This window comes from Panulirus ornatus, chromosome 72, assembly GCF_036320965.1.
Source record: "Panulirus ornatus isolate Po-2019 chromosome 72, ASM3632096v1, whole genome shotgun sequence".
In the NCBI taxonomy this organism is placed as follows: Eukaryota; Metazoa; Arthropoda; class Malacostraca; order Decapoda; family Palinuridae; genus Panulirus; species Panulirus ornatus.
In genome coordinates this window covers 12,849,438-12,865,456 of record NC_092295.1, presented here as the reverse complement: position 1 = coordinate 12,865,456, position 16,019 = coordinate 12,849,438, and the positions used below count along the sequence as shown (strand labels likewise).

The 16,019-nt window shown below is 40.5% G+C and overlaps 1 protein-coding gene across 4 annotated transcripts in view; it reads left to right on the top strand.

The window, feature by feature from the left end:
* LOC139748061 (uncharacterized) overlaps positions 1 to 16,019 on the top strand; it is a 96,764-nt gene that overhangs the window by 56,094 nt on the left and 24,651 nt on the right. For all 4 annotated transcript variants that reach the window (XM_071660646.1, XM_071660648.1, XM_071660647.1 and 1 more), the window contains exons 12-15: positions 8,073 to 8,201; positions 8,427 to 8,558; positions 9,712 to 9,840; positions 10,697 to 10,828. In XM_071660646.1, coding sequence (XP_071516747.1) covers positions 8,073 to 8,201; positions 8,427 to 8,558; positions 9,712 to 9,840; positions 10,697 to 10,828 — 522 coding nt within the window. The remainder of the gene's footprint in view (positions 1 to 8,072; positions 8,202 to 8,426; positions 8,559 to 9,711; positions 9,841 to 10,696; positions 10,829 to 16,019) is intronic.

Genomic DNA, 16,019 nt, shown 5'->3' with positions numbered 1-16,019 from the left:
CCTCTCACTTTGCACACCACCTCGACCAAAACACCCTATATCTGCCACTCTATCATCAAACACATTCAACAAACCTTCAAAATACTCACTCCATCTCCTTCTCACATCACCACTACTTGTTATCACCTCCCCATTTGCGCCCTTCACTGAAGTTCCCATTTGCTCCCTTGTCTTCCGCACTTTATTTACCTCCTTCAAGAACATCTTTTTATTCTCCCTAAAACTTAATGATACTCTCTCACCCCAACTCTCATTTGCCCTCTTTTTCACCTCTTGCACCTTTCTCTTGACCTCCTATCTCTTTCTTTTACACATCTCCCACTCAATTGCATTTTTTCCCTGCAAAAATCGTCCAAATGCCTCTCTCATCTCTTTCACTAATAATCTTACTTCTTCATCCCACCACTCACTACCCTTTCTAATCAACCCACCTCCCCCTCTTCTCATGCCACATGCATCTTTTGCGCAATCCATCACTGATTCCCTAAATACATCCCATTCCTCCCCCACTCCCCTTACTTCCATTGTTCTCGCCTTTTTCCATTCTGTACTCAGTCTCTCCTGGTACTTCCTCACACAAGTCTCCTTCCCAAGCTCACTTACTCTAACCACCCTCTTCACCTGAACATTCACTCTTCTTTTCTGAAAACCCATACAAATCTTCACCTTAGCCTCCACAAGATAATGATCAGACATCCCTCCCGTTGCACCTCTCAGCACATTAACATCCAAAAGTCTCTCTTTCGCGCGCCTGTCAATTAACACGTAATCTAATAACGCTCTGTGGCCATCTCTCCTACTTACATACGTATACTTATGTATATCTCGCTTTTGAAACCAAGTACTCCCAATCACCAGTCCTTTTTCAGTACATAAATCTACAAGCTCTTCACCATTTCCATTTACAACACTGAACACCCCATGTATACCAATATATATATATATATATATTTTTTTTTTTTTCATACTATTCGCTATATCCCGCGATAGCGAGGTAGCGTTAAGAACAGAGGACTGGGCCTTTGAGGGAATATCCTCACCTGGACCTCTTCTCTGTTCCTTCTTTTGGAAAAAAAAAAAAAAAAAAAAAAAAAAACGAGAGGGGAGGATTTCCAGCCCCCCGCTCCCATATATATATATATATATATATATATATATATATATATATATATATATATATATATATATATATATATATATATATATGTTCCTATGAGTCCACCGGGAAAATGAAACACGATAAGTTCCCAAGTGCACTTTCCTGTAATGATCACATCATCAGGGGAGACACAAGAGAGAAATTTAACAGTCAGTTGATATACATCGAAGAGACGAAGGTAGGACGCGATTTGGTAAACATTTGATTGTCCAAAACATACAACGAGCGTTCATAAACTTATCATTTTATAAATATTATCAACAACAAAGCTATCTAATTTGTACAGACCATCACTAATATTAAGATTATAGTTCTTTGTGTATTTAATAATAGAAGATTCGATGATATTTCTCTTGGTAATAGAGTTTGTTAATAACTGATCATAGTTTTTAGCGTGATTAAACAAAGCATGTGATTCTTTTCCCGTTCTTATACTATATTTATGTTGCTTAAGTGTAATAGAAAGATCCTTACCAGTCTGACCAACATAAAATTTATCACAATTTCCACAAGGTACTTTATAGATGCATCCAAGAGAATATTCCGGTGAATTCCTGATTAAAATATTCTTTATAGTATTATTGTTGTTAAAGGCAACATTTACATTGAAGGATTTAAGCAACATGGGAAGCATTGAGATTATTATTAAAAGGGAGAACTAAAAGATTCTTGGTGTCATTGGGAGGTTTGGGCTCAACTCTATAAAATGATTTCTTTGCTAACTTAAGGGATTTATCAATAAAAGATCTAGGGTACTTTAACTTAGATCCAATAGAATATATCTTCTCAAACTCATCATCAATAAACTTTGGACTACAAATACGTAATGCCCTTAGGAACATAGATTGAATTGATAATGATTTAACTCTGTCGTGTTGAGATGAGTAATAATGGATATATGAGCATACATTGGTGGGTTTTCTGTATATGCTAAACTTAAACTTGTTTCTTAGTCTATGGATCATGCAATCTAAAAATGGTATCATAACATTATTTTCATTTTCTACAGTAAATTTGATGGAAGGTACTAAATTGTTAAGTAAGGGGAGAAATATTTGTAAATTTTCATTTGTTGGCCAAACACAAAGAACATCATCTACATACCTAAACCAAACTGAATTAGAGGATAAGATATCCTTTAGTAATTTTGTTTCAAAAAATTCCATATAAAGATTACTTAGTACAGGTGAAAGAGGGTTACCCATTGCCATACCAAATTTTTGAGCATAGTAATCTCCATGAAATTGAAATACACAGTGTTTTATACACAATATCATCAGTTTAATGAAATTAGACTTTGAAACGGGTAAATGAATATCATTTCATGTGTGGCGGGGTGGCGACGAGAATGAATAAGGGAAGAAAGTATGAATTATGTGCATATATGTATATGTCTGTGGATTTATATAGGTATACGTTGAGATGTATAGGTATGTATATGTGCATGTGTGGACGTGTATGTATATACATGTGTATGAGGTTGGGTTGGGCCATTTCGTCTGTTTCCTTGCGCTACCTCGCTGTCGCAGGAGACAGCGACAAAGTATAATAGATGAAGTAAATATATATATATATGCCTATGAGTCCACGGGGAAAATGAAACACGATTAGTTCCCAAGTGCTCTTTCATGTAATAATCACATCATCAGGGGAGACACAAGAGAGAAATATAACAGTCGGTTAATATACAACGAAGAGACGTAGCTAGGACGCCATTTGGTAAACTTGCGATTGTCCAAGACAGACAACGAGCGTATCATAAATTTGGGTGGACGAGAAGGGGAATTGTTCACAAATTTTATCTAAAGTTATCCAGTATGTAAAGACCTTCACTAATATTAAGATTATAATTCTTTGTGTATTTAGTAATAGAAGATTCAATGATATTTCTCTTGGTACTGGAGTCGGTTAATAATAGAGATGGCATTACTCCAGTCAATACAATGATCATAGTTTTGAACGTGATTAAACAAGGCATTTGATTCTTGTCGTGTTCTTAAAATATATATATATATATATATATATATATATATATATATATATATATATATATATATATATATATATATATATATATTATATATATATGTTATTCCGTGTGTGGCGAGGTGGCGATGGGAATAAATAAAGGCAGACAGTATGAATTATGTACATGTGTATATATGTATATGTCTGTGTGTGTATATATATGTGTACATTGAGATGTATAGGTATGTATATTTGCATGTGTGGACGTGTATGTATGTGTATGGGGGTGGGTTGGGCCATTTCTTTCGTCTGTTTCCTTGCGCTACCTCGCAAACGCGGGAGACAGCAACAAAGCATAATAAATAAATAAATAAAAATATATATATATATGTATTTGGACGGTTTTTGCAAATGACTGGTAGGTGTATAAAAGAAAGAGGCAGGAGGTCAAGAGAAAGGTGCAAGAGGTGAAAAAGAGGGCAAATTAGAGTTGGGGTGAGTGTGATTAAATTTTAGGGAGAATAAAAAGATGTTTTGGATGGAGGTAAGGTGCGTAAGACAAGGTCACAAATGGGAACTTCAGTGAAGGGGGCTAATGGGGAGGTGATGTCAAGTAGTGGTGATGTGAGGAGATAAAGTGAGTATTTTGAAGGTTTGTTGAATGTGTTTGATGATAGAGTGGCAGATATAGGGTGTTTTGGTCGAGGTGGTGTGCAAAGTGAGAGGGTTAGGGAGAATGATTTGGTAAACAGAGAAGAGGTAGTAAAAGCTTTGCTGAAGATGAAAGTGGGCAAGGCAGCGGGGTTGCATGGTATTGCAGTGGAATTTATTAAGAAAGGGGGTGAATGTATTGTTAACTGGTTGGTAAGGTTATTTAATGTATGTATGATTCATGGTGAGATGCCTGAGAATTGGAAGAATGCTTGCATAGTGCTATTGTACAAAGGCAAAGGGGATAAAAGTGAGTGCTCAAATTACAGAGGTACAAGTTTGTTGAGTATTCCTGAGAAATTATATGGGAGGGCATTGGGCGTGGGCGATGTGCTGGAAATGAGATGTTTGAGGACAGTATGTGATGTGAGGTGGTTTGATCGTGTAAGTAATAATAGAGTAAGAGAGATGTGTGATAATAAAAAGAGTGTGGTTGAGAGAGCAGAAGAGGGTGTTTTGAAATGGTTTGGTCACATGGAAAGAATGAGTGAGGAAAGATTGACAAAGAGGTTATATGTGTCAAAGGTGGAGGGAACGAGAAGTGGGAGACCAAATTGGAGGTGAAAAGATGGAGTGAAAAAGATTTTGAGTAATCGGTACCTGAACATGCAGGAGGGTGAAAGGCGTGCAAGGAAGAGAGTGAATTGGAACGATGTGGTATACCGGGGTCGATGTGCTGTCAGTGAATTGAACCAGGGCATGTGAAGCGTCTGGGGTAAACCATGGAAAGTTCTGTTGGGCCTGGATGTGGAAAAGGAGCTGTGGTTTCGGTGCATTATACATGACAGCTAGAGACTGAGTGTGAACGAATATGGTCTTCGTTGTCTTTTCCTAGCGCTACCTCGCGCAGATGCGGAGGGAGGGGGTTGTTGATTCATGTGTGGCGGGGTGGCGATGGGAATGAATAAAGGCAGATAGTATGAATTATGTACATGTGTATATATGTATATGTCTGTGTGTATGTATATATGTATACGTTGAGATGTATAGGTATGTATACTTGCGTGTGTGTACGTGTATGTATGAACATCTGTATGTGAGTGAGTTGGGCCATTCTTTCGTCTGTTTCCTTACGCAACCTCGCTAACGCGGGAGACAGCGACATGTTTGGGAACTTTCCCAAATCGAGAATGCAGATATCCTGGTCTAGTGGCCTACGCTGGGATGAATGGCAAGGATTTAATCTCCTAGACAGAGGGGAGGCGAGAGGCTGTGGAATGAGTTCTGTTTCAGACAAGTTATTGAGCAAGTCTGGGACATGATAGGAAAATCTGTTTGAAAAATATGTATGATTCCATTTAGTGGAGATTTCCACTGCACCAACTTGCAGAAGACTTGCATGAATGGTAATATTCATGAGTTCAGTGCTATGTATTTGTGTACATTTGGACGTGAAATGTGAGGTTTCTCAGAGAAATCCTTATTGGAAACCGTATCAGTAATCATATCTACAGCTTTACTGTAATTTGAGCCCAGATATTCAAGAATTATAAAACCACTCAGTATAGGAGGAGGCAAAGGTAAAAGACAATTTCACAGCTTGAGGATAAGGTATCGTAACGGTCAATCCTCGTGTGGTTGGTCTTTACAAAGACTATGGGAAGCGGTCGTCGGAGGTTTGTAGTTGGTTCGAGCAATTGGAGCTGGGAAAACAGCGGAAGTTTACGAGAGCAGTGGCCAAATAACCGTGGAATAGAGAGAGGGAAGCAACATCGTGGCGGCTGAAAGTGTCTGAGGCGAATTGAACTTAAAGTAGAGGGAAGTTGATTGCCATCTTAGCTTAGAAAGGGTGGAAGAAGAGGCGCCCTCAGAGGTTCAGTGTGAGTACTCCATACTCTGAGGGAGAATGACCTTATATATATAGAATATCTGCTCCCATGAAATATAGTTGTGGCACCTACATAGCACCCCAGATATAGGGTCAGAAATTTTGCATAGTTTACTACGTGGAGTTTCCAGGATAGTGGAGGAGATGGTTGTCGATGACTTGTGCTGCTGCATCGTTGAACTGGGAAGCTGTAGAGTGAATACAGCAGCAGGGTAAAGAACTAGTAATACCTACATAGAGGAGTATGATACTTTAATCTCACAATGAAAATGCTTCTTTTATTCTGTGTTAAACATGTCCGAATCTTAAGAAATGTTTAATGTAAGAGAAATCTATTTTATCTGAGAGGAGAAAGTGAGTTGGTGTGCTGTATAGCCGTTGACGTGAGAGGTTGAGGATGGGTTACATATGGACAGAATCATAAGTACGGCACTGTTCATAGCTTAAGAGGAAGATCTTTCACAGGAACGATCGGAAAGGAAACATTTAAGAGAATATGAAAGTACAAGTGACAGACAAGCAAAGTTTAGTGGGTGAAGTTGTTCCACAACTTTAAGAAATGTAGAAGACCACGAGAAAAGATTCTTTTGAGAAAGAAGGACTCGAAGTGGTTCACAAAGATCACAGAACTTCTAACACAAAAGCCATATGAGTGATACTAAAGGACAGAATGAGATGCTTAAAGTGAAATGAAAGTCACGAATTTTGATGACTTTGAGAGCAGTGGAGGTGAGGAGTGGAGTGGTTGTTGAACAGGTTAGAGGGGGCTCTTTCCTTAGGTAAGGGTCGAACTTGGTCCTGGTTTAAGAAATGAAACAAAAACAGTTTCAAAATACGTGTATAGGCCAGCTCAATGTGACCCTCTTAACCCTCCGTCATGGCTGGAGGAGGAATACCATTCAGACGGAACACGAGTCTTCTCAATCTGTAGCTGTGAGAACTGTTGATGATGCACGAGGAAAATATGGAAGAAAGTATAGGTACGGTACTAGGAGGAGGAGGAGGAGAACTTGAGGACTAGGAATGGAATCGCCCAAGGAAGTTGGAGGAAAAGATAGATGCAGGCAAGAGTGGTTTCATAACCTGGAGAATTATCTCCAGCATTATCATGTCGATTTACAATAGCTTAGGAGTTCTAAGAAATACTTTTTGTTCTTAATTCGTCAGTTTCATAATTGCTTCCTCAGTTCTTGGTCTTCAATACTTTTAATGATATCTAAGACCAGGCCAGTCATATGTATGGAAAATGGGTTCGCTAAATAATTGTTCTGTGCTTAATTTTCATGACTGGATTTTTATATTCGTACGTAACCTTGTAAACAAAGTCCATTATATCTGAAGGATTGACGTCTACAAAAAGCTATATCAAGGCACTATACACGCCGAGTCCTGTGACTTTTGCTCCATGACGTGGGACGTAATTGTACTGATATGTTCCTCAGCCTCTGTACTGTCATAGTACGAACTCGAGCGCTGACACCTCACTGAATTGTGGTCGTGGTTCCTTTTCTCTACAGAATAAATTTTTCAATGTTGGATAATTTTGTAATCGGTAGACCACGGGAACTCTAATTCTTTTTTTTTTCTGTGAAGTGCGAACGATATATTGAGGAATTTTATTTCTATTTTCTTTCCTGTATGGTAATGGGAACGTTTCAATCCATTACCCGTTCCAATTTGTGTTAGTGAACCAGTTTTAGATGGAAATTTCACATGGCTCGTGGAAACAGTGTTCGGATTATTAGTTCGTTAGAGTTTACTACGTGGGAAAATGAATTTCACATTTCTCTGTAAAGGAGAAAGTAGGTTTCGCTCTCGAAATGTTGGCTTCATCAATATCATACAAAAGAACGGCGCTCCCCTCTGTCTCGATTGTCAGGTCTGTCTCGATTGTCAGGTTTCTCTGTCTATTCTGGTCTGTGTGTGTGTGTGTGTGTGTGTGTGTGTGTGTGTGTGTGTGTGTGTGTGGGTTTGTCTGGTCTGTCTCTCTTTCTTTGTTTTCTTAAGCTGACGTCTCCTGACGCACGATGACTAACCCCCGTGCGCAGTAGCCAGTAATCATTCTAGCAGCCTGTGATGGAAATATTTTGAGGACGTGAAGGCTGTGTCATCAATATATGTGGTCTGAAGAAGGGTTGGAACTACTGCACAATGGTATCGCCGCTCAGGGTGTCATAATGAGGGAGGGAGCGAGTTTGGACGGACGGACTGGCTGTGAGGGAGGGAGGGAGGGAGGTAGTGGTACGGAGTGAGTAGTGGTAAGGAAGGATGTTGTGAATAGGGAGGGAAAGCGTGGTGGTGGTGAGGAATGGTGTGGTAGTCAGGATAGAAGATGTGATGATGGTAAGGCAGGTGTGGTAGTCTTCGTCAGCTGGAATAAAGTTCAAATATACTTTTTCTCGACAGTGGACCGTCCATGCAAGAGCACACTGGTGTGTCAGCTGCTGAGTGGCCAGTGTGTGGACCGGTGTGGCAGGGATGAGCACCCCGTCCATGGTGTGTGTCTGACCAACAACTGCTTCTGTTGTGTTCCTGGTCAGTATTTTTTAACGTCATAATCTACTGGTAGCAATACTTTTGGTCTTCACAGACGGTGGAGTATCATAGTACATACAATACATTGTTTTAGTCTTTTAAAATTAATTTACAGTCTCATGAATTCAAATCAGAAAATTATACGTTAGTGGATATAGTTCGATCGTAACGGGAATATGAAATTTGATACGAATTTCTAAAGATGTTCTTGTAAACATGTTCCAGAGACCGACCCGTGTATGTCAGACACCCAGGCCTGCCTTACGATAGATGGTCGCTGTGATGATAGCTGTCGTAGTGATGAGAAATCTGTCAGGCATCTGTGTAACACTGACGACTGCTTGTGTTGTGTACAAAGTAAGTTTCACTATACATTTGTCTCTTGTAGTATGATGCTAGATTTGATATGTGCACTTTGTGATTATACGAGCAAATTTGATCAGGTTGCTTAGCTACCTGATTTCTTATTGTACCAACGTAATTCCAGATATATATGAGGTAGGATATAGTGCCACAGTAATTGTCCCTTTTGGCAGTAGGAGTAAGGTGTGTATATGCTCCTATCTCATTTTCAGTGCATGTCTATTATATTTTAGATGTATATTATTTTTCATTATCAGATTAACTGAAGAAAGTGACAAATTGTTTTGATTTGAGCATACACGTTTTTCTGTTTCTTTGCGTAATAGATTTGCATGAGTTATGAGGGATGGAGAGTATTAATGAGAATATATCTTTCTTGCTGTCTTGACGTTATTTCATTATAGAAAATCTTTATCTTAACACACATGCTGAATTCTGTAAAGAAAACCCTGATTTCTAATTTGGTCGAGAGCCACGTCCATGTCAGAACACAAGGGCGTTTAATTAGTTTGGTCAGCTGTGCACTAGTGGCTGTGGCAGTGGTGAGGACCCTGTCTTGGTGTGTGTGTGTGTACAAGCAACTACATCACTTGTGTTCCAAGGATTTTTTTCGTTTGTGTTTAAAAGATTGGAGAGAACGACTGAAGGCTCGTTCACCAAAGATACTTTGTTTTCTTTAAATCTGTGAAGGATTCTGTGGGGATAAATCTTGTTCAAACAAAACATTTCATCACATGCAGACCCTAACAGGCAACTCCCTCAGATCTCCCAGCTGCTTTCATGAGATTAATCTTCGTACGTTTGGTAAAACCATAAGATTTTCCCGCGACGTGACACGTCACAAGATTATATGGCTTGTTCCTGTACGGTGTTATGATGCATTCTGACTTTTATGGTCACGTTTGTTTTTTATGATAAAATAATTTTAGATGTCGTTGATTTTTAGATGTTGATGTAGGATTTTCCCTGCCTCCCTTTATTCCATATGGTGTCTTTTGGACTATTGTTCCTGTGGTGTGTGTGTAGCGTATCTTGTGTAGTAAGACCTGCGCGTCTATCTGCGTAATAGTTTCTTTGAGAATGCTTATGGTTGGGTATTTTGTAGATTTTTATGCCTTGAATATTGAAATGGACAATCTTTATTCAGGGTCTCGTCAGTGTTCAAACACGAGGGAGTGTAATCAGTTGGGTGGCCAGTGTGGTGATAGCTGCAGCAGGGGTGAGGCACCTCTCCAGGGTGTGTGTGCCACAAGCACCTGCCTCTGTTGTGTTCCACGTGAGTATATCCAGCACGACTTGTCCATTACTTGATGAATTATTTTAAGTTTTGTTCTTATCCCTGTATTTTTGCTTGATACATTTGGTAGACTACCAAGTTCTGAATCTGAACTCGCAGTACTTTATAGGCAACTCGCTGTAGCGTTGGCACACCAACGTGTACATGTAGTGTATCCAAAAATCAAGCTGTAACTGTACTGAAGGCTTTGTTAGAGTACATGTGAGCGTCGTGCTATGTTAGAGCACCTGCTGTCAGTGTCGTGCTATGTTAGAGTATCTGTCAGTGTCGTGCTATGTTAGAGTAGCTGTCAGTGTCATGCCATGTTAGAGTAGCTGCTGTCAGTGTCGTGCTATGTTAGAGTAGCCGTCAGTGTCGTAATGTCTTAGAGTAGCTGTCAGTATCGTGCTATGTTTGAGGAGCCGTTAGGTTCGTGCTATGTTAGAGTAGCTGCTGTCAGTGTCGTGCTATGTTAGAGTAGCCGTCATGTCGTAATATCTCAGAGTAGCTGTCAGTGTCGTGCTATGTTTGAGGAGCCGTTAGGTTCGTGCTATGTTAGAGTAGCTGTCAGTGTCGTAATGTTAGAATAGATGTCAATGTCGTGCTATGTCAGAGTGGTTACTGCCGGTGTCGTGCTATGTTAGCGTAGTTGTAGGTGTCGTGCTATGTTAGAGTAGCTGTCAGTGTCGTGCTATGTTAGAGAAGCTTCAGTGTCGCACAAATAAGTACACATTTCTGGACACAATATGGACATTAGATATTACCAAGATGTTCATTCATAATTCTGATGTAATGTCATGTTATTTCGTTATAAAACATTTATCTCGGGAGTTTCTTATATAATTTTTCGTTATAGATCTTGATCACTGCAAGTTCCAGACGATCGCGTGTCGTAACGCCGACGGTCGGTGTGACTCCACATGTCGCAAAGATGAGGATTCTGTCCAGCATCTGTGTCGCACTGGTGACTGCGTCTGTTGTACCCCACGTAAGTTTTGCCTTGTAAGTAATGAGGGAAAAATCGTATGCTGATGTTAGATGTTTTAATGAATAACTAATGCCACATCTAATAGGTATTTTGAGCTTTTCTTTGAGCTATGATGGCAAGGGAAACTATGTACGTACACACCCTATATACGATATATATATATATATATATATATATATATATATATATATATATATATATATATATATATATATTTTTTTTTTTTTTTTATATACTTTGTCGCTGTCTCCCGCGTTTGCGAGGTAGCGCAAGGAAACAGACGAAAGAAATGGCCCAACCCCCCCCCATACACATGCACATACACACGTCCACACACGCAAATATACATACCTACACAGCTTTCCATGGTTTACCCCAGACGCTTCACATGCCTTGATTCAATCCACTGACAGCACGTCAACCCCTGTATACCACATCGCTCCAATTCACTCTATTCCTTGCCCTCCTTTCACCCTCCTGCATGTTCAGGCCCCGATCACACAAAATCTTTTTCACTCCATCTTTCCACCTCCAATTTGGTCTCCCTCTTCTCCTCGTTCCCTCCACCTCCGACACATATATCCTCTTGGTCAATCTTTCCTCACTCATTCTCTCCATGTGCCCAAACCATTTCAAAACACCCTCTTCTGCTCTCTCAACCACGCTCTTTTTATTTCCACACATCTCTCTTACCCTTACGTTACTTACTCGATCAAACCACCTCACACCACACATTGTCCTCAAACATCTCATTTCCAGCACATCCATCCTCCTGCGCACAACTCTATCCATAGCCCACGCCTCGCAACCATACAACATTGTTGGAACCACTATTCCTTCAAACATACCCATTTTTGCTTTCCGAGATAATGTTCTCGACTTCCACACATTTTTCAAGGCTCCCAAAATTTTCGCCCCCTCCCCCACCCTATGATCCACTTCCGCTTCCATGGTTCCATCCGCTGACAGATCCACTCCCAGATATCTAAAACACTTCACTTCCTCCAGTTTTTCTCCATTCAAACTCACCTCCCAATTGACTTGACCCTCAACCCTACTGTACCTAATAACCTTGCTCTTATTCACATTTACTCTTAACTTTCTTCTTCCACACACTTTACCAAACTCAGTCACCAGCTTCTGCAGTTTCTCACATGAATCAGCCACCAGCGCTGTATCATCAGCGAACAACAACTGACTCACTTCCCAAGCTCTCTCATCCCCAACAGACTTCATACTTGCCCCTCTTTCCAGGACTCTTGCATTTACCTCCCTAACAACCCCATCCATAAACAAATTAAACAACCATGGAGACATCACACACCCCTGCCGCAAACCTACATTCACTGAGAACCAATCACTTTCCTCTCTTCCTACACGTACACATGCCTTACATCCTCGATAAAAACTTTTCACTGCTTCTAACAACTTGCCTCCCACACCATATATTCTTAATACCTTCCACAGAGCATCTCTATCAACTCTATCATATGCCTTCTCCAGATCCATAAATGCTACAAACAAATCCATTTGCTTTTCTAAGTATTTCTCACATACATTCTTCAAAGCAAACACCTGATCCACACATCCTCTACCACTTCTGAAACCGCACTGCTCTTCCCCAATCTGATGCTCTGTACATGCCTTCACCCTCTCAATCAATACCCTCCCATATAATTTACCAGGAATACTCAACAAACTTATACCTCTGTAATTTGAGCACTCACTCTTATCCCCTTTGCCTTTGTACAATGGCACTATGCACGCATTCCGCCAATCCTCAGGCACCTCACCATGAGTCATACATACATTAAATAACCTTACCAACCAGTCAACAATACAGTCACCCCCTTTTTTAATAAATTCCACTGCAATACCATCCAAACCTGCTGCCTTGCCGGCTTTCATCTTCCGCAAAGCTTTTACTACCTCTTCTCTGTTTACCAAATCATTTTCCCTAACCCTCTCACTTTGCACACCACCTCGACCAAAACACCCTATATCTGCCACTCTGTCATCAGACACATTCAACAAACCTTCAAAATACTCATTCCATCTCCTTCTCACATCACCACTACTTGTTATCACCTCCCCATTTACGCCCTTCACTGAAGTTCCCATTTGCTCCCTTGTCTTACGCACCCTATTTACCTCCTTCCAGAACATCTTTTTATATATATATATATATATATATATATATATATATATATATATATATATATATATATATATATATATAATGAAACTGGAGGGATGTCTGATCGTTATCTTGTGAAGGTGAAGATTTGTAGAGGTTTTCAGAAAACAACAGAGAATGTTGGGGTAAAGAGAGTGGTGAGAGTAAGTGAGTTGGGGAAGGAGACTTGTGTGAGGAAGTACCAGGAGAGATTGAGTACAGAATGGAAAAAGGTGAGAACAATGTAGGTAAGGGGAGTGGGGGAGGAATGGGATGTATTTAGGGAAGCAGTGACGGCTTGCGCAAAAGATGCTTGTGGCATGAGAAGCGTGGGAGGTGGGCAGATTAGAAAGGGTAGTGAGTGGTGGGATGAAAAAGTAAGATTATCAGTGTAAGAGAAGAGAGAGGCGTTTGGACAATTTCTGCAGGGAAATAATGCAAATGAGTGGGAGATGTATAAAAGAAAGAGGCAAAAGGTCAAGAGAAAGGTGCAAGAAGTGAAAAAGAGGGCAAATGAGAGTTGGGGTGAGAGAGCATCATTAAATTTTAGGGAGAATAAAAAGATGTTTTGGAAAGAGGTAAATAAAGTGCGTAAGACGAGGGAACAAACGGGAACTTCAGTGAAGGGGGCAAATGGGGAGGTGATAACAAGTAGTGGTGATGTGAGAAGGAGATGTAGTGAGTATTTTTAAGGTTTGTTGAATGTGTTTGATGATAGAGTGGCAGATATAGGGTGCTTTGGTCGAGTTGGTGTGCAAAGTGAGAGGGTTAGGGAGGATGATTTGGTAAACAGAGAAGACGTAGTGAAAGCCTTGCGGAAGATGAAAGCCGGCAAGGCAGCGTTTTTGGATGGCATTGCAGTGGAATTTGTTAAAAAAGGGGCGACTGTATTGACTAGTTGATAAGGTTATTTGATGTATGTATGATTCATGGTGAGATGCCTGAGGATTAGCGGAATGCTTGCATAGTGCCATTGTACAAAGACAAAGTGCTCAAATTACAGAGGTATAAGTTTGAGTGTTCCTGGGAAATTATATGGGAGGGTATTGAGAGGGTGGAGGCATGTACAGAGTATCATATTGGGGAAGAGCAGTTTGGTTTCAGAAGTGGTAGAGGATGTGTGGATCACGTGTTTGCTTTGAAGAATGTATGTGAGAAATACTTAGAAAAGCAAATGGATTTGCATGTAGCACTTTTGGATGTGAAGAGGGCATATGATAGAGTTGATAGAAATGCTCTGTGGAAGGTATTAAGAATATACGGTGTGGGAGGCAAGTTGTTAGAAGCAGTGAAAAGTTTTTATCGAAGATGTAAGGCATGTGTACATGTAGGAAGAGAGGAAAGTGATTGGTTCTCAGTGAATGTAGGTTTGTGGCAGGGGTGTGTGATGTCTCCATGGTTGTTTAATTTGTTTATGCATGGGGTTGTTTTGGTGGTGAATGCAAGGGTTTTGGAAAGAGGGGCAATTATGCAGTCTGTTGTAGATGAGAGAGCTTGGGAAGTGAGTCAGTTGTTGTTTACCGATGATGCAGCACTGGTGGCTGATTCATGTGAGAAACTGCAGAAGCTGGAAGAAGAAGAAAGAAAGCTGAGAGTAAATGTGAATAAGAGCAAGGTTATTAGGTACAGTAGGGTTGAGGGTCAAGTCAACTGGGAGGTAAGTTTGAATGGAGAAAAACTGAAGGAAGTAAAGTGTTTTAGATATCTGGGAGTGGATTTGGCAGCGGATGGAACCATGGAAGCGGAAGTGAATCATAGGGTGGGGGAGGGGGCGAAAATCCTGGGAGCCTTGAAGAATGTGTGGAGGTCGGGAGTATTATCTCGGAATCCAAAAATGGCTAAGTTTGAAGGAATAGTCGTTCCAACAATGTTGTATGGTTGCGAGGCGTGGGCTATGAATAGAAATGTGCGGAGGAGGTCCACGTTGGATGTGCTGGAAATGAGATGTTTGAGGACAATATGTGGTGTGAGGTGGTTTGATCAAGTAAGTAATGTAAGGGTAAGAGAGATGTGTGGTAATAAAAAGAGTGTGGTTGAGAGAGCAGAGGAGGGTGTTTTGAAATGGTTTGGTCACATGGAGAGAATGAGTGAGGAAAGATTGACCAAGAGGATATATGTGTCAGAGGTGGAGGGAACGAGGAGAAGTGGGAGACCAAATTGGAGATAGAAAGATTAAGTGAAAAAGATTTTGTGTGATAGGGGCCTGTACATGCAGGAGGGTGAAAGGCGGGCAAGGAATAGAGTGAATTGGAACGATGAGGTATGCTGGGGTCGACCAAACCATTTCAAAACACCCTCTTCTGCTCTCTCAACTCTTTTTATTACCACACATCTCTCTTACCCTATTATTACTTACTCGATCAAACCACCTCGCACCACATATTGTCCTCAAACATCTCATTTCCAGCACATCCACCATCCTCCGTACAACTTCATCCATAGCCTACGCCTCGCAACCATATAACATTGTTCACTCCCAGATATCTAAAACACTTCACTTCCTCCAGTTTTTCTCCATTCAAACTTACCTCCCAACTGACTTGACTCTCAACCCTACTGTACCTAATAACCTTGCTCTTATTCACATTTACTCTCAGCTTTCTTCTTTCACACACTTTACCAAACTCCGTCACCAGCTTCTGCAGTTTCTCACATGAATCAGCCACCGGCGCTGCATCATCAGCGAACAACAACTAACACACTTCCCAAGCTCTCTCATCCACAACATACTGCATAATTGCCCCTCTTTCCAAAATTCTTGCGTTCACCTCCCTAACAACCCCATCCATAAACAAATTAAACAACCATGGAGACATCACACACTCCTGCCGCAAATCTACATTTACTGAGAACCAATCACTTTCCTCTCTTCCCACACGTACACATGCCTTACATCCTCGATAAAAACTTTTCACTGCTTCTAACAACTTGTCTCCCACACCATATATTCTTAATACCTTCCACAGAGCGTCTCTATCAGCTATCATATGCCTTTTCCAGATCCATAAATGCTAC